Below are 27463 nucleotides of genomic sequence, written 5' to 3' on the forward strand. Positions count from 1 at the left end.
ATGGGTGAGTCTCTCGACTCCTCTCTGCTTCATTTTTGGATGCCCGTCTTGAGTGCCTTTGCTGTGGCACTCTGCGAGAGTTGTCGATATCGGACGACGCCGTGGTTCCCGCAAGTTACAGCACCGAGTTGCTCCCAACAAAACCGCCCACCCCCGCCATCTCTGTCTCGGCATGGTCGTGACTGTTTCAATTGTGCTCCGCGTCTCCGTCCTCTCGTCGTCAGCTTGTCAAGGCTTCGTTTCGTTGTGTTTGTTGGCCGTGGCAGCTTGCTGTCCGTTTCAAGGTGGCCGCGTTGGGTGCAGCTGGGCGGGGCCATGACTGTGGTCTGGAAGGATGCGGAGATGAAAGATCTGTGGCATACACTGCTTTTTTCGGCGTGTCCTCCTAAGAATGTGATGGTGGATTGTGCTCACAGTAGAGAATGAGGCGAAGAGAGTGGCAAGCCTGCTGACCCCAACACGCCATAGCTCCGTCCCAGACGACGTTGCCCGACCACGAGCCCCTGAAGTTCTCGCCGCGCACCGTAACCCGTCTCGACGAAGAAGACGAAGATGACTGGCAAAAGACGATCCGTCCTATAGCCCACGGCTCCCGGAGCGTGGCCCATTCCCGCGAGTCGTCCATCGATAAGCTCCAGCGTACCGAGCATACAGCTCAACACCCCTCCTCCGCCGCTAACCCCTCTTCTCGATCCCACGGGCCGCCGCCCACGACACGGAACGCCTTGGGAGGCGTCATGGAACGTCTGGTCGACCCCAATAAGACCGCCGCGTATGGTCATCACCGCCAAACCTCAATTGTTCATGGCATCGGCATCCACCACTCGCGAAACGGGAGCCTCGCTAGTTCCTCGTCGAGCCCCCTTAGCCCGCAGATGATCGCTGCCGTCGGCTCTGGCCTCACCCCTGACCGACCCGAGATGCAGCCATTTTCCCCCCGAATGGACGGCGACCCGGCGCAGCGACCGGGCACTGCCTTGTCCGGTACCACTCTGGCCTCTATACCCTCCCTTCCGGAGCGGTCCTCCTCCAATGCGGCCGCCTCCGTTCCTGATTTGACCCATCCCCGCGGAAAGATAGAAAGGCGCCAAAGCAGCAAGTCACGCCGCGACCAGTCCCACAGCCGCTCCCATTCCACCCGTCACAAGGATGAGCAGAAGACGGTCGGCGAATATGCGCTCCATGTGCTCTTCACGGCCTTCATTGCCCAGGCGGAGGATAAGTTGAATCAATGCATCACGGTGCCTTTCGACCCGGAGCCGCACGTCGAGACCATCTGTGGCCCTGGCGTCGATCCAGCCTTTGATCAGCTCATTGTAGCCTTGGGACACATTGCCAAGCAGAAGCCGAAGCCGCTGATCGACTCCATGATGTTGTGGAGGAAAAGCAAAAGCGATGCTGCGAACGAGGCTCGCTCCCAACTCCAGCAATCCCGTGTCTACCCTCCGCCTCAGGGCGCGCTGCAGCGCCGTAACACGGAACCGGTGCAATCGGGCGTTGCCGGCGCTGGCGCCGGTACCGCTGATGTCTCCTCGGCGGCGTCAGGTCAGATATCCCTGGCAGCGCGCCAGGAATATGTTGCCCAGGCGGAGCGCAGATCTACCGTCTCCATCTACATCCTCTGTCGCGTCCTGCTTGAGGTTTTGACGCAGAGCTCTCTCACGGCCATCACAGTCGAAATGGAGGACAAGCTTGAGAGTATCATTTTCAACCAGCTCAAAATGTCCGACACAGAGCAGCTAATGGCATCTCCCCTCAAACTGGCGAATTGGAATCTCTTCGCGCAACTCATGAGCGTCATGAGTGAAATTAGTTTTTCCACCGTTACAACTCGCTTCATTGCAGACCTCGACCGTTCGCTGCAAGAACTTGCCAGCAAAACTCCCGCCTCATCTCCGCGTGAGCTTGAGAGCAAAGTGGAACTTGTGCTGGGGGGAATGAAGTATCTACGCATCAAGACCAGCCCCGAGGATGTCTGGGACCGCTCCTGTGACTTCATGGCCGCCTTGGGACGCCTGTTTGGGAAAGCTCACGGTCCCAAAGTCAAGTCGGCCTTCTGTCAAATGCTGGAAATGCTGCTACTTCCCATCGCCGCAAAGGCAACCAATGCCGACTTCTCCAATCCCAAGTGGTCGGAGGTTCTTACCACCATCGGCCCCCGGCTGGCTCAAATGTTCGTCAAGCCTCGTCACTGGACGTACACGTTCCCACTCACTGCCACCATGCTGTGTGTGTCGCCGCCCGACACTTTTGTCACGCAGTGGCTTCAACTGGTGTATCCCCTGGCGCCGCGACTGAGAGACCGTGCTACTCGCCCGCTTTGTCTTCAAGTCATCTCCAGGCTCGTGTGGACATACCTCTACCGCACCAACGATAGCTCCTCGAACTCTACCCGCAAGCTTGATGAGATTCTCAAGATCGTCCTTCCTCCGAATACCAAACGTGCTCTGATCGCAACCGATACTGCTGTTATCGAGCCGCTTCTCCAGATTATCCGCTTCATCGGCTTCAAGCACCCCGAGTACTGCTTCCGCAACATCGTTTTCCCCTTGCTCAATGCCGACCTTATCATGTCCAATCCCAAAGATCTTAAGATCGAACAGCTCGACCCGGATAGGATGGTAGTTGGAATTCGAGCCTTCCTCACTGTCTTGTCCGATCTCGAAAAGGGCGAGAAAGGCCGGCCCCCATTTCCTCAATCGTATGCGCCGCCTTCTGGGGCTGTGCCGCCTCCGACTTCCCCTGTCTTCGGCTCGCCCCGCGGCAGCAATTCTCCTTCAGTCGCGTGGTCCGCGCTTTCGGGCACCAGCAGCAGCGGTGCATCTTTCACGGCCACTGCGGCTGATCGTCTTTCTCGGCCTGTCGCCATCTCAGCGCTCTCCGAGACAGTTCGCGACTACTACGCCAAGTTCTGTGAGGTTCTCGGCAAGATCAGCATCATATGTGACAACACCTTTGGCGGACAGGCCGCTCTAGATGAAAAGTTTGACAAAATGGAGAGGTTCGCAAGCCCTGGTCCCAAGACGCCCATCGCTGAGACTTTCAACTTTTCGCGGCGAGATGATCATCCAAGTCCGCAAGAGCAGAAACAGGCATTTTATGAGCTTCTCCATGTGGCAGTACAGGCTCTCCCACGCTGCCTGTCTCCAGACATACCTTTCAACACCCTTATCAACCTGTTGTGCACGGGCACTGCCCATGTCCAGGCCAATATCGCCGAGTCATCCGCGCAGTCGCTCAAAGCCATCGCCCGCCAATCTCATGCCCATCAGGTCACCATGGGGTTCGCGCGCTTCATTTTCAACTTTGACGATCGCTATTCCACCATGTCGGACGGTGGAATGCTGGGACCCGGTCATATTGAGAAGACGCTCATGTTGTACATTGAGCTTCTGCACATTTGGATTGATGAGATCAAGCAGAAAACACGGACAGCTGCCGACGAGAATTCCGAATCTAGTCTTGCTGAGAAACGCGGCATCAAGCTCGACTTGTCAAGTGTCTGGGCGGAAGTTGACCAGGTCGAGGCCCATGGGCTTTTCTTCCTCTGCTCGCAATCGCGCCGAGTGCGGTACTACGCTGTCAACGTGCTACGCCTGATCACCGAGTTCGATGCTGTTCTCAGGAAGCCTAGCGGTCGCGAGAAAGATACACCCAGGCTCATCGATATCCTCGAGAACGAATCGATGCAGGTCATGAGCTTCCGTGATGAGCAGCTTTCGGTGGCAGAGAGGAGCCGCTTGCAGCGTGGCATGCAAAACGCCAACAGCCAAGGTGCTCTAATTGAGTTGTGCACCAGCGACGTGTCGTATGATACGACATTGTGGTTCAAGATCTTTCCAAACTTCATCCGCATTGCCTTCGACAAGTGCCCCTTCGCTATCACTCTCAGTCGCGACCTAGTTTGCGAGCGCATTCTCCAGCTCTACAAGGTCATCACGGTACTTTCTGAACCCCCGCGCGAGCATCGCGGTGGTCAGTTCTACGGCGAGCCTGGCAGCGCCCGCATGGGCGCCAAGACTCCGACCACGGCACATCCAGAGGTCGTCATCGAGCAGTGGAAGTTGTATCTCGTCTTCGCCTGTACGACGCTGGCGGACCCTGGTGGTGCGGCCAACGTACCGGGCGGCGCAAGTAGCGGCCAGAATAGCCAACACGGCCGGAAGGCGTCGAAAACGACTTCGTCAGCGGCGGAGAAAATCGGCTCGGCACGGACTCTGTTCAAGTACCTCAACCCCTTGCTTTCGGCGTCGTCTGCCCCAATCCGGGAAGCTGTTGTGATCGCCATGGGTTCAATCAATATCCACACGTACCGCACGCTTCTCGAAGAGCTGCAGGGGCCAGTTTCGCGGTGCAACGACGATGCACGCCAGCGTATCCACCAGCGTACCAACAGCAGCCCGCGCCGGAATAGAAAGATGGACATTTTGCGCACCGAGATTACCCATGTGTACAAACTCACAGCCCACTTCCTGCGCGAGCCTCAGATCTACCAGGATGACTGGATTCTGAGCAACTTGGTATCGTATGCCAGAGATCTCAAGCTCTTCTTGATGGATGGCGAGGTCCAAATGGACTGGGAATTCCAAAAGCTTCGCCGACACTACTGCGGGCTTATGGAAGAGCTTTTCGAAGGCATCAACCGCACCAAGGATCCATCACGCTGGTTGACCTTTGAAGCCCGCAAGTCAGCCTTCTCACTGATGGAGGATTGGTGCGGCTTTTCCCCCAACCAACTGCAGATCCGACAGCGGGAAGACAGCATGCGGCAGTCCGTCATTGACCAGAAGGCAGCGGCAGAGCGGGGCACCGTGACAGCAGCCATGGAGATCGAGAAACGGAACCTTCGCAACGCGGCACTGAGTGCCATGGCTGCCCTGTGTGGCGGCCCCCTCAGTACCACCACCGAGAGCGGCGCGCCCCTTCAGTTCGACGTGCGCCGCATGCTTGCGTGGATCGAGGCCATCTTCAGCTCGGGCAGCGACCGCATGAACGCCATCGGCCGCCGCGCGCTCAAGAATCTCATCGTCCACAACCGGGAGTACACATACCTTCTTGAACACTGCATCTCCCGCTGCTACCTTGCCGAGGAGGCACCCAAGATGCTTGACAGCTACTTTACTGCTGTGACCGAGGTGCTGCTGGAACACCCGGATTACCCGGTTGCCTTTTGGAGGCTGCTTGGGCTGTGCCTGTTCATGCTTGGCAACGACCAAAGCAGCGTGCGCACACGGGCCGCGCGGCTTCTCAAGGCGTTGGAGGAGAGGCAGCCGCCACAACAGCAGTCGCAGGGACAGGTTGCGGGTCGAAGCGCCAAGATCCAGGACTACGATATCAGCATCTCGGACAAGACCAAGGCCGTTTACAAGCTGGCACAGTTTGAGATCTCGAAACGGCTGGCCAAACAACACGCGGGCCTCGCGTTCCACATATTCTCCGAGTATACGTATTACTTCAAGGAGCAAGGTCCTGGAGCGCAGCGCAATGTGATAGCTGTCATCCTGCCATGGATTCAAGGGGTGGAACTCAAGGTTGATCCTAACGGGGGGCCTGTCGCCCAGTCGTACGTTCTGCTAGCGAATCTGCTTGAAATCACCATCAAGTCGAGTGCAGCACTGCACAACGAGGTGCAGGCGCTGTGGCAGGCACTTGCAACCGGCCCGTACCCCGGGAACGTACGTCTGGTGCTTGACTTCATCATGTCGCTGTGCCTGGAGCGACGCGAACAGAATTTCGTCGAGTACGCCAAGCAAATCGTTGTGTTCCTGGCCAGCACCAACAGCACTCCCGGAAATCGCGTCGTTGACTTTCTGCTGTTGCAAATCACGCCAAAGGCCATGGTGCCCAACGAGAAGCGCGACGCCGTGCCGCCCCCGCCTGATGTCGCTTTACTCCCGTACTGCGCTGACCTCTCCGAGGCGCTACCTGTTGGCCCCAAGCAAGCGGGCTTCTCGCTGGGGCAGCTCTCGCTGATCCTGCTGGTCGACCTCATGGTGGCGCCCGTTAGCCTCTCCCCTGACAGCGTTCCCGTGCTGCTGCAAGTTGTGATGGTGCTCTGGGATCATTATACGCCGCTTGTGCGCGAGCAGGCACGCGAGATGCTGGTGCACCTGATTCACGAGCTCGTCATTTCAAACTTGGCCGACGACACCCCCGCCGCCACCCGGCAGTGGATGGAGAACTTGATCGATGCGATCCGTCGGCACGATCGGTCGGTGGTGTGGAACTACGAAGACAGCAATGCCAAGGTGGATGGTGGGCTGCTCCTGCGCGACAGCAGCATGGTTCCTCCAGGGATGGAACACCTGACGGGAGAGGTGGTCAAGGCCTTCGAGCTGACTTTCCCCGGCATCAAGGACCAATGGAGCCGGCTATCGCTGACGTGGGCGACGTCGTGCCCTGTGCGGCATTTAGCATGTCGGTCGTTCCAAATTTTCCGCTGCGTGTTGACATCGCTCGACCAGTACATGCTGGGTGACATGTTGGCGCGGTTGTCCAACACCATCGCCGACGAGGACGCCGAGATCCAGACCTTCTCGATGGAGATCCTGGCGACGCTGCGCACGCTTATTACAAAGCTTGACGCCGATAAGCTGATGGCCCTACCGCAGCTCTTCTGGACGGCGGTCGCCTGCCTCGAGTCTATCAACGAATGCGAGTTCCTTGAGGCGGTTGGCATGCTGAACGAGTTCCTTGACAAGCTGGATTTCAGGTCGCCGGCTGTACGCCGCCTGTTGTATGATGGCCAGCCCTCGAAATGGGATGGAGCCTTCGAGGGTCTGCAGCCGTTGTTGTACAAAGGTCTGCGCTCCTCGGCCTGCTTGGACCTGACGCTCGCAACCCTTGACAAGCTGGTGCAATTGCCTCGCGACCCCCTTGTCGGCGACGACAGTGGGCTATTTTTCGTCCTCGTTGCGAACCTGCCGCGGTTTTTGCATGCGCGGTATCGTGGGGATGATGAGGATGGTGTCGAGGATGACGACGATGATGCCAAGGCAAGCGGATCGCTCAACCCTGCGGTGGCCCGCACAGCCGAGACACTCATGGCCGCGGCGGATGATCAGGGATTGGTGTCAGTGGTGAAGGTGTTGAGCGGCTACCTGGCCGGCCAATACGCGTCTGAAACGGAGTTTGTCGGGCGGGTGGTGGCGGCGCTGCGTGAGGAGCGGTTCCTGCCGGCGCTTGACTTTGGGATGCTAACGATGTTGATGGGGTTCTTGACTAACGCCACGCGATGGGTCAAGATCAAGACCATGCGCATCCTCCGCGTGGTGATTCCCGAAGTGGACATGCGCAAGCCAGAGATCGCCAGCCATGGCTCCGACATGATCTCACCGTTGCTGCGGCTGCTGCAGACCGAGTACTGCATGGAGGCACTCGAGGTGCTCGACAACATCATGACACTGTCAAGCTCGGCCATGGACAAACACCATCTCCGCATGAGCATGACGAGGCCGACCACCTCAAAGGCGGTGCGCAAAGAGTACGAGCGCACTCAGAGCCTATTCGGCATTCCGGAGACATCTGGTTGGGCGGTGCCTATGCCAGCACGCAAGACGGACTCGACGCGTGCCAACATCCATGCCGCGTTCTACATGTGCCAGACTGACGAGGGCGGGACTGCCGGAACCCTCCAAGCGCCCATGACACCCGAGGTTGAGTTCCACCCGGACGATTTCCCCTATGGATACTTTGTTGGTGGCAGCTCGTCGGACCGAGCCGATACGATGTTGTCGGACGACGGGCGGGTGATAGACGCTCACGGCATGATGATGAACATGGGCGGAGTTGCGGCAGGCGGTGGTGGAGGCGACCTCTTCTCCAAGCTCGACAGCCTTGACGACTTCTTCGACGATCTGTCGTCATCGACAACGAGCCCGCCAAGTGACGGCCGGTCTTCGCGCACCGTGACCGAGTTCTCCCCTGACGCTCTGGACGCTGGCGCACAGCTCTACGACGAGAAGATCCTCCCCATCTTGCGCCAAGCGTCGGCAGCCTCCGGGAACAGTGCCGCCACCCTGGCGTTCCAGAACGGCTTTGCTGATACTACCCGGCCCGTGTTTACTCCACGGGACGCCGGTGTGGCAAGCAACACGATGAACCCAGGCGCGTTTAGTTTTGGATTGGACAAGCCGTCCTCGGCCGCAACGCCCTCACCACTCCAGCACCGACCCCATGGTCTGCAGCATGCTCGATCGGTGACGTCGCCTTCGGCCCCCACGTCATCGGCCTACCACGCATACCTCGCCTCAACAACTACTACGACAGCTGCGTCGGCAGGTGACCTGACAAGTGAAGACGAAGCGGATTTCCCCGAGGACGTGTTTTCAGACGGCGATGAGGACCGGCCCGGCACCGCGGCCAGCGGCAGCGGCAGCGGCGGGAGTGGGAGTGGCGCAGCTCCCGGAGCGCAAGGTAGCTCATTCTTCCGGGAAAATGTCATACGGCCGCTCACCGAGGGCACAAGGTCACGAATGCGCAGGATGGCTAGCGGACGGTCGAGGGATGGTGGGAGCGCGGCGTTCTTGTTCCAAACCCCACCGGCGGTTCCGATTCCGCAACCGCAGCCGCAACACCAACAACAACAACAGGTCGAGGGAGGAGCAGGGTCGGTTGTGTCGCCGGTTACGGGGTCTGGGCCAGCAACGCCGGCTTCTCGGCAATAGAAGCAGCAATGAGTACAACAGAAACGGTATCTATGGCAAAGCTTTCTCTGCAGGGAATTCTAGAAGGAAGTATGATGAAGGCTGGAGGAGATGGCGGGCTTGGACCTTGTGTTTCTTGATTAAGGGTGAGGCATGCAGCGGAGGTTGTACATGTTTACATGTTGGTGGCGTGGATGTACGAGGCGAGGTGTTGGATGTGCAAGATGTTATGCTGTGTGATGAAGATACCTTTGGAGCTGGGTTAGTTGCCTATGTTGCATGTGGGATCATGATCATGATAATGGTATGGCGTTGTTGTTTACAAAGTAGATGTGGTTATAGTATTAGTACCCGAGATCAGGTACCTGAGGTTGCGGTTGAGATACCGGTCTGGGTGTCTATCTTCTGCTTTAATCATGGTGTTGTTGATTAATCAGGTAAGGTACTCATGGTGTAAACATGGAACTTTCTCCTTGGTTATGGAAAGCGCCGAGGAACTAAAAAGATCCCATTCCTGGCCCATCACATGAAGGCATTCAACATGGATTCGGTACGCTTCGGTACTTATCCGTCCCTGATGGTTGATGTCGTCCCCACGTGTAACCATTCGAAGGTCTTGGCACATGCGGGGCCTTCGAACGAGAGCAGACCCCGGACCCGTTCTCAGGTGCCAGGCCCACCAATGCCGCTGCTCAGTGTGCCACTGGCCCCTGGACCCCAACTGCAGCCTCCACCCAACGCCGGTAACCTGATGTTGCCATGCCACTAGTCGGCGGTGGCCCCAGTGGAATCTCTGGGAATCCGGATTCTGGGGATCGCATTTGCCTGACACAGCAGTCAACCTCGGCAGAAGCACCCAGAGCGACCTGCCATCGCCGACGACAACGACACCACATAATCCCAACCTAATCCAGGCCGATTTCATTCTTTTTTCTTCACCTTTGGTCCGTTGCCGTCAAACACAATCTTTTAATCTGACTTCTTTGCCGATCAAGCGCTTACGCCGAGACACCAAACGCCGTTCCTCGGATCCATTCGATGTTCACATTGAGGTAGTGGTCCCGAGTCCGGGCGCCTATCAAGAACATCATCCTTCCGAACAAACAAACACAGCTTCGAAAACGACAACTCCAACCCCGTCGCCACCATGGCCCGAACTAATACGACGACACTCCCGGTCATCGCGCTTCCCCGGGGCACCGTTCTGCTCCCGGGAGTCGTGCAGCGCATCGCCGTTTCACCAAACCGCCCAGACATTCCCTCTCTCCTCGCCGCTGTCTACACTCGCGCCGCGTCCAAGACCCCCAACGGCCGCATCGATACCGTTCCGATCGCATGCATCCCACTGGCCTCTCCCAACATTGGGCCGACTGGCCAGCTGCTGATCGGCGATGGTGACTCCGACTCCTCATCACCCAAGGACGATATCGACCCCGCCAAGATCAAATCCGCCGCAGAGCTGTTCGGCTGGGGAGTCGCTGCGAAGATTACAGGTGTTGAGGGCCGCGGTACTGGCGAGTTCACGCTACTCGTCGAGGGTGTTGCTCGCGTCAAGGTCGAGAAACTGTCGCGCGACAAGCCCTACCTTGAGGCCAAGGTGGTCTACCACTCGGAGGAACCACCGCGCAGTCTGGATGCGGATCTTGCGGACCTCTTCCAGCATCTCAAGACCCTTTCGCGCGAGCTCGTCGCTATTCTCCGCCTGTCCTCTATTCTGCCACGCCCTGGCACTGCGCCGGGACTGTCCCCACTGCTCGCCCGTCGGCTAGACCTGTTCATTGCCCGGCAAAAGCACCCGGGGGCTCTCGCCGACTTTATGGCCAACATTGTTGAGTGCTCGTACGAAGAGAAGCTGCAGGTCCTCTCTCTACCTGACGTTAAGGAACGCGTTTCCAAAGTCATCGAACTCCTTGACCGTCAGGTTGGCAATATTAAGAATAATATCAAGATCACCGCAATCACCACAACGACCACCATCCCACTGCCCGACCCCGATTCCCCAGAAACGGAAATTGGACGAATCATCCGCTCTGGTCGAATCATGAAGACGCCCGTCATTAAAATCAACAACAACCCGCCGCCAGGATTCATGAGTCATTCTGGTAGCGGTGAAGGACCTGATGACAACGACGCCGAGGAGCCCAACGAAATCGACGAGCTGCAAAAGCGCCTTGATGCCGCCAAACTTTCGCCTGAGGCTGCCAAGGTTGCCGACAGAGAGCTCAAGCGTCTGCGCAAGATCCACCCAGCCCAGGCCGAGTATGCCGTGACGCGGACCTACCTCGAGACGTTGGCAGAGATTCCCTGGACTAACGCCACCGACGATCGCCTGGGTCCGGATACGCTTTCCAAGGCAAGGAAGCAGCTCGATGATGATCACTACGGCCTCGAAAAGGTCAAGAAACGCCTGCTCGAGTACCTGGCTGTGCTCCGCCTCAAGCAATCCATCAATGACGAGGTTGATGCCCAGATCAAGAAAGCTGAGGAGGAGCTTCACGCGATTGAGGCTTCCTCCAAAGATGGCGAGAACACCAACGGCCCGGACCCAAGTGCTGAGGAAAAGGCGAAGGCTATAGCGCGGCTGGAGGTGCTCAAGAGCCGTCGCATGGTGGACAAGTCGCCAATCCTCCTGCTCGTCGGACCGCCTGGTGTTGGCAAGACCAGTCTCGCCCGCTCTGTGGCCATGGCGCTGGGCCGCAAGTTCCACCGCATCTCATTGGGTGGCGTCCGCGACGAGGCCGAGATCCGTGGCCACCGCCGCACCTACGTCGCCGCCATGCCCGGGCTCATCGTCCAGGGTCTCAAGAAGGTCGGTGTTACCAACCCCGTTTTCTTGCTCGATGAAATCGACAAGGTTGGTGGCTCCAGCATTCATGGCGACCCCTCAGCCGCCCTGCTAGAAGTCCTCGACCCGGAACAGAACCACACTTTCACCGACCACTATGTCAACATCCCCATTGACCTCAGCCGCGTCATGTTTATCGCCACCGCCAACTCCCTCGACACGATCCCTGCACCCCTACTCGACCGCATGGAGACCATCTACCTGCCTGGCTACACAACCCTCGAGAAGCGGCACATCGCCATGCAGCACCTCGTGCCCAAGCAGATGCGTGTCAACGGCCTTTCTCCCGACCAAGTCGTCTTCACCGAGGACGTGGTTCTCAAGATCATTGAATCGTACACGCGGGAGGCTGGCGTGCGCAACTTGGAGCGTGAGATTGGGTCTGTCCTGCGGGCCAAGGCTGTCGAGTACGCCGACGCCAAAGGTTCAGGCCACCCAGAGCGATACAACCCGCGCCTTACTGTCGCCGATCTTGAGCGGTTTCTCGGCATCGAGAAGTTTGAGGAGGAGATTGCCGAGAAGACGAGCCGGCCAGGCATTGTTACCGGGCTTGTGGCCTACAGTTCCGGCGGGCATGGTGGTATCTTGTTTATCGAGGTTGCGGATATGCCGGGCACAGGAACTGTCCAGCTTACGGGCACACTGGGCGACGTGTTGAAGGAGAGCGTTGAAGTTGCTCTGACATGGGTCAAGGCTCATGCCTATGAGCTCGGCCTGACGCCGACTCCAACACACAATATCATGAAGGACCGCAGCATTCATGTTCACTGCCCTGCGGGCGCTGTTCCAAAGGATGGGCCCAGCAGTGGTATGGCCCAGGCGATTGCCCTGATCTCGCTGTTTTCCGGCAGAGCGGTCCCGCCTACTGTGGCCATGACTGTATGTTTTGTCCTTTGGCAGTTCTCTCCTTTGTCTTTTCTGTTTTGCTAACTAGTGCTGCAGGGCGAAATCACCCTCCGCGGCCGCATCACCGCCGTCGGCGGCATCAAGGAGAAACTGATTGGTGCCATGCGAGCGGGCGTCAAAACGGTCATCATGCCGGCGCAAAACCGCAAAGACGTTCGGGACCTGCCTCAGGAAGTGAAAGACGGCCTCGAGATTGTTCATGTCAGCCACATCTGGGAGGCTATCCGGTACATTTGGCCTGATGTGCAGTGGCCAGGTGAGGAGGGAAGGAGTAACGAGCCGGTACCGAGTCGGTTGTAATTTGGGATCTGGGAGGCAGCAAGGAATGCGATGATAGAGGGTGTCATTGGGAAAGGATGTGTTGCTTTGCTATCGATCGGAACAAGACGATGACGAAGAGAAGGAAAGAGATGGTGAACCTCTTTGCCAGCCGTAGCTACCCAGCTATGGCTGCAACTGGCGCAGCGACCTAAACATGAATTTGTTACTGCTTGGGAGCTATACTCAGCGCAACGCAACGCAACGCGGTATGCAAGGAATGGCGTTTACCCATGCTTCCAAAGCGGTTTGTTTGTTTCGCCTCATCTTGTTCTGTCTCAGCTCAATCCCGTTTCGTTTCGTCTTGACTTAGGGATCGCATTTTTTTTCTTTCCCCGCTATCGCTGTGCCACCTCCCGTCGTTGTCGTCGTGTCGGGCTTTCGGATCTCGCTTGGCTCATCCTCCTTCTCCTTCTCTTCCTTGGGACACAATTGTTGCACAACTTTGGTGTGTGGTCCGCATGTGTGATACAAATGTCTGTGTTGGTAGGGAGGCGGGGGACGCGAAAGTTGGGAGCGGTGTGTTTTGGGGAGTGGTATACGTCCTACCCCTTGAGGTACAGAAACATACCGGCATTATCCTCCATCAACACGACCCCATCCGGACATTGAGTGGATGGTTCTGCTCCTGCGGCCAAACTTTGGGATGTTGCTGCTCCCGATCATGAAGGTAAATGATACATGTCTCGGGGTGAGGGTGGTCAAGATGTGTTGACTTGTGGCGCATGGTGTGTGGCGATAGGGACATAATATGATGCTTCTCTTACAGGCCTGTGTTGATCCTATTTCTTTCATCTCCCCTCTATCTGGCTGTATGAAGTCTCCAGGCTTAATCGGTGGAATGCATAAGTACATGTTTACTTCTCTCAAATCGTAAATCAGGTGTATGCTCAGGTGATGATTTGAGGCCATACCTATTGCCCACAGACCGCCATGTCTTGGAGTTTTCGGCTGCTCTCACAATGAACACTGATACCCCAAGTTTGCAGGTCTCTATAGCAGTGTTGATGTACGTCGTGAGACACTCTATCTCTGCTTTCTTAACAAATGCCCTCGAGCCTGGTCAAGCATAACCGAATGTAAACAGACAACTTACCCCTAATGCACGTCCACATCAAGACCTGGGCCTGTCTCAAACTAGCCATCCTAATGAAAATAACGAAATACACAGAGCTGCAAAAAGTGTTCCGGGGTATTATGAAAAGCCGATAAATCCGTTGTCTGAGTTAATCACTACAGTATAACATGACACAAACGGTTGAATGCCATTAATCGTGTCTCCCAACCTGTTTCATCCGCATTAAGAGCAAGACAATGCGGAGACTACATCCGCAGTCCCTTTTAACTCGGTCAATTTTAGACAAACAAGATCCGATCCGATCCAGAGCCGACCGATCTTCAACTTTGGTCCCGATATTGGCCATCATGGGATAAAGACTCGAGGGTTAGGTGATGGAGTGGTTGAAAACATCACTGGTACTGTCGTATCTCGAGCGTGACATGGAAGAAAAACGGGGTTTTGGGTGACGCTGGCACGGATAGGGGTAGGTACCGTACCCATTGATCCAGGCGGTCAGGAAACTGGGCGAGCTAGAACCCATCCACCGGCCGTATGCGCTCACTTTCTGTCGAGGGTCGTGTGAATGACACAAAGCCTCCATATCAGCACCGCTTGGGCCGCTTCCCAGACTCGTTTCCAGGACCGCGGCCCCCTCCGCTCTGGGCTCCTTGACCTCATTCGTTCCCTCTCGTGATCGCGTCTTGGTGGTTGGGGATGAGTGGATAACCTCTCTATCTGGCAACCACTCGGACATTTTTCTCCTCCCGCTCGGTGGGCACAGTACCAAGCTTTCGAGGTCACAACAACCTGGGTCTTCATTTCCAATTTCCAATCACAATCATGAAGCGCTCACATGGCACACTACTAAACAAAGCGATTGGTAACGTTGAATGGTTTGCGTCCTAGCTTTGTCCTGGGTCTGGGTCTGGGCGTGATGGAGCTGCTGGTGCTGGTGGATTTTGGTTCCCGTCTCTCTATCTCTCCTCTCTCTCTCTCTCCCTCTGTTTGTCTGTCTGTCTCTCGTTCCCCTGCCCAACCGTGCCGGGAGACTTTTGCTATGGCGGCCTCACCATATGGAACGGCATACATGGATACGGATCGGCGACGACGAGTCGAGACGGAAACCAGTACACGGAACCAGCAAAGGGGAAATTGAGATTTGGAGTTATCTCCGAGCCGTTTCCGTCTCCGTACTGCCCTCGTCCTTGTCCCGTTCTTTTTTCCCCTAACGAGGAACCAAGAACACTGCCATATGTTGTCTTGTTTACCACATCTGGTATTTTGAGATTTGTTTATGGCCACAGGAGTGGTGCGATCTTGACCGAGAGATCTGGTTAGGCTTTTCCTCCCGGTATGTGTCATCGGGGACAGATCCTTCAAACATCTGACGCAGGGAATCCCATGGAAATGTCCGTGCTTCGTGACGGAGTACACCAGCCTATTCAGTTGCCTGATGGACGCAGACCCTTCTCAACGTCTACCTTCATTCTGGAATATGTCACTATCTAGGTGAATGGCTCCAAAAGCATAAACGGAAAGACACCACCGGTGCCTTTCCCACATCCACTCCTTCTACTTGAATGTGTTCTATCTTTGTGATTACAGGACATCGACCAGTCCCCCGGTAGCTTGTTCGAGCAGCATGCGCCCGGAGAGAACGAGTTTCATTCCGTCAAACCCCGGTCCCTGGCGGCCTCCAGTGCCGACCCCAAACAACCCACTGGGGCGACGGTGTCGAAGCGGGTGAGGTAGTTGTCTCCAGTGAGCTGAACTGAGATGACCTCAACGCCACCCACCAACCCTTCACACTAGTCATTCAACAAGGACGTGCCCGATCTGGAAGTGAGCTGACCCTGCTCAAGGCAACTCGCAATCAACTTGCCTGATGTGGGAGCGGGAAGACACGGGGAGAATATCCTGGAAGACATGACAACGGCGCGGCGGTGGCTGGCGTCGGGCAGAGGAGCTCCGAGTTCCGAAGTAGGCGGTGACACCTGATGGGAAGGAAGGCCAGCTAGCTCCGATACGCCGCCATGGGTTTTGCTGTTCTCGGAGGTTTGGCGGCGCTGGCGGCCCGCGATGGTCAGTGCTGACTGGGCCAGGCTAGTTCGCCGGCAGGGAATCACAGACCCAGAACCACGACACGGGGAGTTGGCTAACTAGGTATGCATGGTCACGATCAAATCGAGTCAGTCCTCTTCCAGTCATACTACGTAGATGCGCTGCATATTGTAGCTAGCGACTAGTGTAGTTACCTGGATACCTGTCACAACGTCATGTTCGTCGTGGTTCCGTTGCATGCCTAGGCGCGGGTATCTCAACGTCCTTTAATCTCGGCTCGTTGGCAGCGGCATGGGAAGCATGGGGAGTGGGTGGGGTGTGTAAAGGGCGTGAACATTGTCAAAGGAAGAAAAAGTCTGTACCGTGATGTGCAGAGTTATTTCTTAGCTAAGGCACGCGTGCAGCGGATGGGATGCACGAGATCCGCCGCATAACATGCCATCTGTATGAAGTATGTGTCCTCCGGGGGTTTCTACACTACGTGTGTACACACGTCTGGGTTTTTGTGTCGCTAGACCTCGTCTCGTCAAGGGCAAGAGGCATGATCGACCCAGGGGTTACGACTTGGTGGTTTGGCAGCGCAGATCATAACACCCAATCACTGGGCGATGGTTGGAGCGAGATTCTGCTAACTAGTTGGACGTGGGGGCAGCCATCTCACTCTTGATAACTCGCTTTCAACCCGTCACCGGTTCCTCCGTCGACTTCACAGACCGGTAACTACCGCGAAAACACTGCCCGAAGTATTTATAGTTGTTTTGCACCAACATTCTGTCTGGTTCAATATCAAGAAGAGCTGTTGCAACAAAAGCGGGCCAAACCTGGGGCTCTTCAGAGGTAGAAAGAAGAGTCTGAGGCTTGACGCTTGACTCCACTGATTGGCGCGATGAACTGGCGTCCTGGCTTATGCTCAGGTGGCTGCTTGGCAGGTTCCATCTCAGACCGTTCGTCCACAGCAGAACCACGTAGATCTGGAACAAGACAAAGAAAAGCCAAGAGTTTGTTGCCGTCGCTACCAAAGATGAGGTGGTGAAATGCCATGCATGTTGCGGCGCCATGTTCGTCCCATCTCTCCAACATTCCGCAGTGGAGATCTTGCTAGGATGCTGATCTCCATGCCATTGGATTGGGATCTTCTCGCGCCGTTCGACACTGGCTACCAAGGTAGTTAGCGGAGATAGCAGCGCAATAGATCAACACCGCACCATGATGGCCATGAGAGAGAGACTCCAAGAGGCTCATCGGTGAATTCTGGTTAACCATCATGCTTGATGTTGGGCGGATAGCTGGAGACGAGCTCCCACCAGAAGTCGATGTCGGCCGAATGGAGGCCCCAGTCATGGTCGGCGTTTTTTTGTCCTCTGCCGCATCCCTTTCTAACCGTCCATACCGCTCCACGAGGTATGTACGACTCCGTATGGACGGAGTATACTCCGTAGTTCCGTCCCGTGGCAAGATATTAGGGGAAGTTCGCATGGTGGGGCCGATCGCAAGCTGGGGTCCAACAAGCAGCTTATACGCATGTAGCAGAAGTGTGTACTCCGTACCTCCTCTGGCAAATTTAGCCCATTCTAACTTTTGGCGTAGAGTTTAACCTTGGGGTCATTGTTGTGGAGAAAAGCACGGGAATCCAGAACAAGAGCAGGCCGAGAACATGCTGAGAACATGGGACGAAGAGCGGCATAAGGTTGGGCTGCAAGAAGAGTTAACGCGCATGTCACACTGGAGGCACGGAAGACATACCCACCTATAATTTCGGCGTTAAGTATACGTACTATCAGTAGGCCCACCTCTCCCAGTGGATGCTACTCTGTGCTTGCCATGGGTCGCTGGCATGAGGAAGCAGTTTGGCGTGTTGCTGTCATGTCAACTTCCTTGACAGCATCTGCTGGCCGGAGCTTCCAAGAGAGGAAAACTCTTGTCGACAATGTCAACAATCTGAACGGGAGGCCGCTATCACACTGAACCAAGTCAGCAAACACATGGGGCCCCACAAGATGATGGGAAGTTGAGTGAGGAATTTCCAAGGCGGGGAGGAGGGAAGCAATTCTATCACGCAACGGTAGCATCGTAGATCCCAGAACCTGTGATATGAAATGAATACAAGAGGATGAAGAGTGTCGAGGGCTGACTAAGGCCGATGGGGAAGCTAGCTCTGCCGCTCAGTTTGTAGTATCGTAGCAACGCGCCATCTTGGCCTCGACATGTAAGTTCTTTGTCAGATGCTGAAAAAGTGAAGACAATATCCGCCTTCTCAATTGTGCCGTCGAAAAAAGCAAAATTTGCGAATTGAGGATGTCGAGGGAAACTCGTTTCTTTGCGACCCAGGGACACGTTGATTTTCATCTCGGACAAGAAAGTGAAAATCCCCCAGAATTAGATGTGAAGTTTCCGGGTTCATGGGCCGGTGGTAGGTGAGGAAGGTACAGCCAGCCCATCACATCACCACACCACCCACACACACCACACACCACACACCGAGTTTGGAAGGCATCTCCCGAGTTCCTGCCGTCCCATCCATCACATCTGATCTCCAAAAAAAAAAAAAAAAAAAAAAAAAAAACCTAAAGGCTGGTGGGTGTGTGGAATATTTCCCAGGTTACTTCCCTGGAGTCGTCGTCCTCCGCGTTGGTGAGGACGCCGCAAACCATTCTCACCTTGGCCCCTATGCTCAGGTATCGTTGGCCTGTGTTGCCGTGGTTGTCGCATCGCTGCAGAACTCACCCCAAGCATCATGGTTTGATCTTCCTGATTCTGCTCACAAGAGATGGGATGATTGACTCAGGTGATCGGCCGGCACATTTCTTCTTCCTTAATCTGAGCTTCCAGAAGCATTTTCGAAGCCCACCATGCATCTTGGTTACGCAGAGGATCGACCACCGGATTGTCCAAATCCCGGTCTCTGCCGTCTGGAAGATGGAGGATGGACTTCGGTCGAACATGCGACACATGATGCCTGAGTCAGGTACTCTATATGCACCCGGAACAGGCCTTAGTCAACCAACTCAACTGATGAACTTGGTCCAGGTTGCAGCGCACACTGACGAGGCACCTCAACAACCGGAGCCGACATGCCACGGTCCGCCGGAGGAACTGCGGGGCTCAACGGCCGGCGTTCAACGGCACCTGGTCCCCGCCTACCCCGTCGGCCGGCAGGCCAGACCGACCGAGGCAACGGCAAGGTGCAGTTGAGCTGCAGGCAATTCACCCATGTGCGACACAACGGTTCGTGCCCCCATTAAACAACCCCTGCCTATATTGGCTGGTATTTAGGGTGTGGATCTGCCCTCTGCGTCTCTCGGGTACCTGCCAAGGATTCCCAAGCGCGTGGGGATGGGCGCGGGTGGTCTGTCTGGGCTTCGCTGCAGACCCTTGGGGTCGGGACGGGACCCAGCTAGCGCCGCGCGATGTCACGGTGGGCTGGAGCAGCCAGAAGAAAGCTTCGGTGGGGCCTTGTCTCACCACGCCCAACAAGGAAGTCTGCTCAACACGCCGGCCTGCGGCTCGCCGTCTGCCCGGAGATGCGAGATGTGGCATTTCCACGTTGGTGATTCGATGATCCGCCTGGCCGCCGCTTCATTTCGCCTCTTGGGTGGACGAGACATGGCTTTCTTCAGTCACAGTCGATATGTATGTTGTATTTTTCTTTTTATTTTGCATCGTGTTGTATTGCGATATCGTCTCTGGAAGGGAATGGCGAACCTGAGGCAAGTAGGTTGAGCATGAGCAGGATCTGACAACATCTGAAATGCGAGCCACACAATATCCAGTACATACCCGGCTAATACCTAGAGATAGCTTTGTTCTCGGCGGATTCGAAGATGGCCCGCTCATACAACTTCGGAATTTTCTCCATCCCGGGGATCCTTCTGGCCTGGCCAGCAACGGTGGGGTGAAGGGGGTGGGGAGGGGGGGGTGAGGGGTCAACCATCCGAGTGCTTTGACTGTCCGACGTAATCGTACATAGGTACTATGTACCTGCCAGCACTACCTAGTGTACACAATGATACCATGGCCCTGACAGCAGCACACCGCTCTCTGGCGATGCTTCTATGGCGGATGTCCATACACACATACATACATACATACATACATACATACATACATCCGCGGCATGTCCCGCCCGGGGCGCGCATCGTGAAATTCCCGGAATTAAAGGGGGGTTGGGACCATGTCGGCACACCTTGATGATCGACACCCGTGGCACTCGCGTGCTGCTGATCAGCAAGTCTTGCGTCTGCAGACAGCAGACCGACTCTCGGCTCGCGGGGTTTGACAAGGTCGACGACAACTAAGGTGGGGAGGTAATCAAGCAGTTGGCCAACAACCTAGATCAGCCTGATTCCTTAGACATTTCCCATCGTCTCGGTAATGCATGGTGAAAGGCCGTAACACTCGAACGAGATTGACCAAGCACCACACTTGAAGGAAGATACCAACCGGCTACTCCACAACCACCTGTGAATACAAAAAAAACCGTTACAGAATATTTTACTTACATATAAGCAGGGGCTGGTCATTAATGCGCACGTCGTCCCGTAGGGCTGGTATCACACCAAACCCCTGAGCGATGATGCTGATGCATCTGGACCATCTTCACCAAAATGCCTCAAATTTCTGATGATGGCAAAGAGGACGTTTTTTTGTCCCAGCTGGTTTGCGGGGTTGCCGAATAGACACGGAAAACCATCCCCATGTCTTGGTCTGTCTTCGGACACTTTTCCCCGACAGACAACGAGATGGCAGGGCCATGGTTTCCTTGCCCATGATGATCCCCCGCCAACCGATTACGCACATTGGCTGTCTCTTGCCCCCCTTCTCCAGGGCGACACATGGATGTTGTGCGCCCTGGGCAAGCTTGGTGATGTGCACAACGCTGGTTGCCGCAACGGCCGAGCATGAGCTGTGACGGCGGAGGAAGGGCGGCGACGGGATAGCCGTCCTTCGACCCTCCAAGCTTAGTGCGGGCATACGTCTTCTTTGGCATGTTCCACAGTGAGGGAGCCATCAACGCTCTCTGCATCTTAGCTGGCAAGTCAATGATTATAGGTAAGTAGGTATGTGCATACATCCCTCACGATTTCCCTACGAAGTATGTACAATAGCTCGAGCGCACCTAGTCAAACGGCTCCCAAGGCGAGACCTCTGCCTGGCTTCAAACCAGAATATTGAACAAGGTTCGATCTGCAACACCTCATCAGTCTTCTGGCTTTCCTGTGCGACCGAGTCCCTTCACCACAAACCAATCACGATGCCTCTTGGGAGGAGCAACATCGGTGTACCACAGGATCCAGCTGCAATGTGAATGACATGCAACCAACCGGGGTGCCGTACATACCGAACCCGTGGTTTGTGCGCTCGATGCGCTGACGGCTATGTGCGTATCCGCAGCTGTAGCATCTGGGCCGGCAGTACAAGGATTGCAGCAACCAACGCAGCATCCATCCAATCGACCGACTTCATCCCAATGCCGGGAGATGGTCAAAAAAGGGGAAGGGAAGATTGCTTGACGCGGCATTAGTAGCAGCAACAGAAGACTGATGCCCCTGGTTCAAACTGACCCGAGCGTGCACATCACCGACGCCCGAGTGGCATGTGGCATGGAGGTGGAAGCCGTCATCTCATCTTGTTGAACCTGATGCATAGTTGCCCCGTAGCGATCCGGGGGATCATGATGAAGATCAGAACCTGGAACCCACATGCATGTCCCCCCGCCGGTAGTACAGTACATACTACTGAACTCTGACCCCTGGGATTGAGCTTGATCTCAGGCGAGGTGGTATTCCGTGGTCTTGACGACGCTGTGACTGTCGCCTTCAATCTCACCAAGTTTCCCTCTTTCAGAGCTTGTCGCCTTTCCATCCTCGAGGGTTGCCGGCTTGCTGAACTGGTGAGGCTAAGGCAGTCGGAAAGATAGCCACCCGTGTCAAGCAACACATCCGAGACTTGTTGCGAGACTTGTTGGCAGCGGGCTTGCCTGAAAAGAGTCTAGCGGCCGGAGCTTGAGAGATTCGGGGAGCCTTCGCACATCGGGAGCAATCCCCAAAATTTCCAACAATTCCAACATCCATGTGGAACCTGACGGGAATCAGGTCAAGGTCAACCTTAGCTTCCAGGTTCTGCAGCCGGCAGTCCGAAGGAGAGATCCATGGGTCGGACACGGCAAAGCAAGACAGGGCCTAGCAACCTAAGCTGGGAACTCCATCCACGTCTGTGAGTGTCCATGGCACTTGCTAACAGAGCGTCCGTAGTAACTCGTCGAATGGACTCTGGACGGAAAGGAATCTGGAAGTTGCTTCCGTCTGTCGATCAGATCCTGCGGGGCCTAGCCTCCCTTTTGGTTCTCCGCCGAAGAGTATGTCCACCCCGGGCCCGTATCAAGAGGAGGAGGTGACCACCCGTTGTGGGGACCGTTACAGTCTGGCGGCAACCGCAACCCGGCTCTGTGGCTTCCTCCATAGGGAGCTGGAGCTCTACCGTGTACACCATACAGTACACCGTCCACTCTGGCTCTCCACCGACTTGGATCCTCCATCTGCACTTGGCAATCTGTGCCTCGTTGATCTCGCATCTACCATCACCAACATACCCTCGGCGGTTGACAATCTGGACATCAGCCGCTTTCATTGGCAGTGATAAAGATCTGACGGCTCTCTTTTTTGAAACAATATGTATGATTCAGATGGATTCTGAAAAATTACTGTCTATTCTTTTGGCATCAGGTTTTCACTTCTGCCTCCTTGACGCTGGCCCTCTCTTGCTTGGCCAGTTCTACACTAGGTCTGTTGACAAAGTAGCCCAGATCAAGCGCCTGGTCCCGAGAAAGAGGACGGGGATATCGAGACACCCCAGCCCACCAGGTATGTATGGACATACGTACTGTGAATACTACCTGGCAGCATGGTTGACACGCACAACCGTTGCGCGGTTGGCCTGCCCTGCCGTGCGGCGTTGACAATGCTGCCGCAGGCCTGGGGTCGCCGTCTCTGAACTAGATGCCTGACGCAGAGAATGCACACCGACGCATCAACAACGGGCGTGCGGCCCGTCCTTGGGCGCGCATCATGGAAATTACGCTACGCTCGGCACACGCTCACACGCACGCATACATCACTCTTTGATGGGGCGCACAAACACCAGTCTCGCAGTGCTCCAGCGTCCAATCGACGACGTCGGCCGTCTCCGCCTCGCCGGCTTCCGCATCCCGCACCAAGACACACCACATTAACCATCTTCAAGAATCAGAACCCAGTGCTATAGTCGTTAGAGGAGTGACTTCTGGTACCAGGAGCCCACACCCTCCACCCCTACCTATCTATCGCTGCCACCTACTCCCCACACCCCACCCCCCCCCCCCTCTCTTTCCCTCCCTCCGTCTCATCCCCGTCATGGCACTCTGAGGAGGCATTCGTCGAGACTCTGGACCCAACCTGAAAGACTCAGAGCAACGGATGTAAGTGAGTACTAGTCTTACTGACGTCCCTGGCTCTTGATCATCCCGAGTCCGTGCTGTGCTTTTCTTCCGGCCTTGTCTGCAACCTGGCCCCGGTCATCCGTCGCTCCACCACTGCGGGAACGTCGACAAGAGCTCTCCGTCCCCCCGGATCAGCGAGGAGGGGCAGGTTTGACCTTGGACAGGGGTGTCTCTCTGCTAACACCCCCTGGCACCCCTTCGATTTTTGGCCCTGTCATGGGTGATGGGTCAGTCTGTCAGGGGACCCTGACCTGGTGTACGACTAACAAGCTATCCTTGCCTCTCATCCTTGTTCCCGTCAATTGGCAACCCGGGCTTGAGCTCGCACAAAAACCGCCGTGTGCACCTCTGCGGCATCAAATCTCATGTCCCTCGAGTCTCGATCAGCCTGCTCCCACCCGCCCGTCTGGCCATGAGATCCGAGCTGGCACTCTTCCCCGAGGCCTGACCTAGACGCAGGACGACCCCTCCATCAGCACCCAACCGCCGGCCTCCCCACCTCTCCCCTCATCACCTCGCCCGCCAGCGGACCCCCCATGCTACCAGAGACTCAAGAGTGACGGGTCTGACCTGCAGCTCCCCGAGAGTTCTCTCCATCAGAGCCGACGCCGCCGCCCAGGTCGCACTGCTGGTCGAGTCTCTGGCCTCCTTTAAAAAAGAGGAGCCCGCATTGCAGCATCTTGTCCAACCTGGATGCGGACTTGCGCTTGTGGCTTGCTCCGCCCTCCGCCGTCAGTCGGCCCGCTCCGTCCGGTCCCAGATCGTATTCCCGCTCCTTAACTTTCTTCTCAAAAAGGGGTTATCCGCGAATCGCCTTTCTACGACCTGAATCGCACCGGCCGAATCATCGCCTCCCAGGACTTCGCCCCTCGACTTTGCTGCTGTGCACGACGAGCATTCGTTTCTTCCATTCTCGCCTTCTTCGAGCGCCTTGTTCCAGTCTTTTTCCTTTCGATTCGTCTTTCCTTCTCGGGCAGAACATTCAATCTTTGACTTCAACTTGTTCCGCGGACGACGTGCTACCATCCAGATCCACGAAGCGGAGGCGTGTGAGATTCGAACCTTGCCTCTCCACCCCCGCCGCCGTGCCGCCGATACTGTCGCACTGCCCGTCGCATCGGGTCATGACGTTGGCGGTTTCTGCCATTAGGATACGGTTTGGAAGCTTGTCTCCCCTGGCGGGGACACCGTTGAGATCGGCGTGCGGAGTGCGGCTCGGCCCAGGCCGTCTGGCAGACGTTCGGTAACATCTAGTCCGTCTCTGCCGTCCTGTGGGCGCGCTACTCCATGATCGAGTCCAGCCACCGACGCGGCGACTCTTGGACGTCATTCGGCGAACGCCGAGGCATCTCAGACCCGGCACGCTTCGGTCTCGACCTGGAAAGGACCCGAGCCGACACGGGAGGCGCTGCTGGCTGCTGGTGCTATCCATCTCCGCCCATGTCGGGGTCTCCGTCGATCCCTCCGAAGTCTAGCCAACAGGCCGCCGAGCGGAGTCAGCAGACCCATCCAACGACGACGCAGGATGTCTACTCAGGCATCCCGGCGACGACGCATCTTGCGGACGACAGGCGACCGTCAACCGGACCCGTCGGGCCCCGTTCTTACTTGGATGCGCCAGAACGGTCTTCTTCCTACGGCTTTCCCCCTCGCCTCGAACCGCCGGCCCCGAGATCTCTTCCCTATCCACAGCCCCTCAGCCACCTCTCAACACAACCACCGCCACCGCCGTACCTACCGGGTCCCGGCATTGCGAGCCCGGTTGCAGGTCATCCGGGTCCGCTTCCGGCACCCACTCACGCATATCCTCCGCCATCTCATCAACCTGGGCCCGAGCCGCTGCAGGATGCTTCAACGAAACCTCAAAGAAAAACCAAGGGTCACGTGGCATCTGCCTGTGTGCCGTGCAAAAAAGCCCATCTTCGGTTCGTTTGTTTCTTTTCCCTTGGCCGCTCGGCCTTATTCCTCGAAGTCTGAAACGCTGACAATTGATAGATGCGACGGTACGTATAGTGGACCGAATGTTACTTAGCCCCGTCATACGCACATATTTCAAAACATGCGCAACCGGGATACGCATACGGCACATCCGCTGCGGCTCCAGGGTTATGGGATCCGGAATAAATTGGACATGATATGTCAAGCAATTCCGGGTGCGTTTAGGCGCGGCAGTCGACGGCGCCAAGCATGAGCGTGCAGCGCCAGACTAACCAACCCCCGTTGACTGACCCCAATCGGAGATACTTTGACAGAAGACCGCAAGTGGCTGGGTCACCGTCAGAGGTCCCGAAGCGTTCGGGGCTGCAGGAACGGAGCTCAAGTGAGTGGCGTTCCTCGTTCTATTTCGGGGACATGATGGCGGCCAAGGAGGGCGGCGCCGGCACGTTTCCCCCCGAAAGGCTCCGCACAGCCTGAACCCGAGCGGCTCGCTACTGCAAGGCGGAGGTGATATCCTTCGGCAAGCCGGCCCGTTGCTTCACACACTACGATGCGCAGCTCCGACAGATGGGCTGTTTTGGCAACCTCGACAGCCGGTGGTCATCTTTAGCCAGGCTTTGCTTTGACATACACCTGCAGAGATCAGCGAAGCCGCTGGTGTCTGTATGTGCATGCCTGTTGTTCCTCGGGGATGTTCCGTTAATTCCTCAAGAGAGGAACGGGGCAGAGCCTGAAGTCCCTCCAACTTATACGACGCCCAGCTGGAGTCGATGCTTGCTACATGTCAATGCTACCCTTGCCATCTCGCTGACTTGCCACTAGCTCAACGTCCCTGTTCGAGATGCGTCAGTACAAACAAGGAGAGCGCCTGCGTTGATGTGCAGCACAAGAAACGGGGACGACCCCGCCTACGAGACGATGGCCAAGCCAAGTATGAGAGCACTGCTAGACTCGGCAGCGGGGCGGATACCATGAGAAGGTCGATATCTACGGCGTATGGGCCAGGACCGCCGCTGGGTATGGTTTACGATGACCCTCTCCGCCGGATTCAATCGTACCGCGTGCTGAAATCTCAGCCAGCCGAACCGATCGCCCCGAGGTTTTCCGAGCGCGCCCTGGCCGCCGCTGACTCCAGCATCGCCAACATCTACCCTGCTCCGCTGACTATCGCCACTCCTCGGACCACCGAAGAACCCGTGGCGTACCTAAGCTTCGACCTCCGCTTCTCCCGGACGTCCAACACGTTCTTGAGCGCCGTTTGTCGATCGTCCCTTACAGGGCGTGAGCTCGGAGATGTGACGGTGTTGGAGGATCGTTACAAGGCGACGGACCTGGGCCGCTATGCTCGAGACGAACAGATGAGAACGGATCCGACCTACCTTCCGCCAATATCCAACGAACGGGTTGATGTTGTCATGCAGAATCTCGGATTTTCCCCAGAAGAGGTGTCGCGATACACGCTCCCTTGGACGGAGACCATTACGTTTTTGAGCGATGATGGACAGCCACGCCAAATTCCTGTCCGTGCGGGGATTGCGAGACGGGATTCCATTTATTTTATCGTCCTCTTGCTCGCCCGAAACACGCATCGGCCTTCATACCCGACTCCTTCTCCAAGCCTGAGGGACATGCCAGGACAATATGAATCGGGATTCCAGTCCTACACCCAGACGACGCCTCTCTCTGCTACCTTCGACCCGCGGCACTCCAGACTGAATGATCCAGGTTATGATCCTAGGCAAGGTGGACCGGCAGGTGGATCGCTGCATCCCTTGCCAACAAGAAGCCCGAGCTTCGCATCACCATCGTATGGCATCTCGCCCGGCCGATCGGATTACCCGACTACGCCGAGGACGTATCAGCCTCCCAGGCCCGAGATGGCCCCATCCAGCAGAACTCCTCAGGCGCCTCCGAGCGATTATCAGGTCCTACCGCTCCCAAGGATACGAAGTCCTCCCCCGGGCCCGCGCCACCACCATACGCTTGAGCCTCCTCCACAGCAACAACCGCAGCAGCAGCAGCAACGCCCACAACAACATCAGCAACATCAACAACAGGCGCCTCCTCCGCCACCAGCATACCCAGCTCGCGATGACCGGTCACGGATGGAGATAGGCGGGCTGTTGGAACAGCCTGAGACCACAAAAGCCCCATGAGGACAAGAACCGCCACAGAAGAATGGGTCGATCATTTACATGACCATGACGGAACAGTTC

General features: G+C 56.4%; 6 protein-coding genes across 6 annotated transcripts; 4 read left to right on the forward strand and 2 right to left on the reverse strand.

The window, feature by feature from the left end:
• On the forward strand, window positions 1–8666 carry VTJ04DRAFT_4687 (uncharacterized protein; the record flags this gene model as incomplete). The annotated part of the gene is made up of 2 exons (XM_069362721.1): window positions 1–4; window positions 469–8666. The coding sequence occupies 2 exons, from the start codon at window positions 1–3 to the stop codon at window positions 8664–8666; spliced, it is 8202 nt and encodes a 2733-aa protein (XP_069219640.1).
• A 30-nt stretch (window positions 8667–8696) lies between these two features.
• Window positions 8697–9063, reverse strand: VTJ04DRAFT_4688 (uncharacterized protein; the record flags this gene model as incomplete). The annotated part of the gene is made up of 2 exons (XM_069362722.1): window positions 8697–8902; window positions 8997–9063. The coding sequence occupies 2 exons, from the start codon at window positions 9061–9063 to the stop codon at window positions 8697–8699; spliced, it is 273 nt and encodes a 90-aa protein (XP_069219641.1).
• Window positions 9064–9792: 729 nt separating this feature from the next.
• Window positions 9793–12696, forward strand: VTJ04DRAFT_4689 (uncharacterized protein; the record flags this gene model as incomplete). The annotated part of the gene is made up of 2 exons (XM_069362723.1): window positions 9793–12369; window positions 12433–12696. The coding sequence occupies 2 exons, from the start codon at window positions 9793–9795 to the stop codon at window positions 12694–12696; spliced, it is 2841 nt and encodes a 946-aa protein (XP_069219642.1).
• Window positions 12697–22192: 9496 nt separating this feature from the next.
• Window positions 22193–22471, forward strand: VTJ04DRAFT_4690 (uncharacterized protein; the record flags this gene model as incomplete). The annotated part of the gene is made up of 1 exon (XM_069362725.1): window positions 22193–22471. The coding sequence occupies one exon, from the start codon at window positions 22193–22195 to the stop codon at window positions 22469–22471; it is 279 nt and encodes a 92-aa protein (XP_069219643.1).
• Window positions 22472–24041: 1570 nt separating this feature from the next.
• Window positions 24042–24456, reverse strand: VTJ04DRAFT_4691 (uncharacterized protein; the record flags this gene model as incomplete). The annotated part of the gene is made up of 2 exons (XM_069362726.1): window positions 24042–24250; window positions 24372–24456. 2 exons carry the CDS (start codon window positions 24454–24456, stop codon window positions 24042–24044), a joined length of 294 nt encoding a protein of 97 aa, XP_069219644.1.
• Window positions 24457–26218: 1762 nt separating this feature from the next.
• Window positions 26219–27403, forward strand: VTJ04DRAFT_4692 (uncharacterized protein; the record flags this gene model as incomplete). Its single annotated transcript, XM_069362727.1, has 1 exon — window positions 26219–27403. The coding sequence occupies one exon, from the start codon at window positions 26219–26221 to the stop codon at window positions 27401–27403; it is 1185 nt and encodes a 394-aa protein (XP_069219645.1).
• Between the last annotated feature and the right edge of the window lie 60 nt (window positions 27404–27463).

Source organism: Mycothermus thermophilus (genome assembly GCF_041956435.1).
Source record: "Mycothermus thermophilus strain CBS 625.91 unplaced genomic scaffold VTJ04scaffold_3, whole genome shotgun sequence".
Taxonomy (NCBI): domain Eukaryota; kingdom Fungi; phylum Ascomycota; class Sordariomycetes; order Sordariales; family Chaetomiaceae; genus Mycothermus; species Mycothermus thermophilus.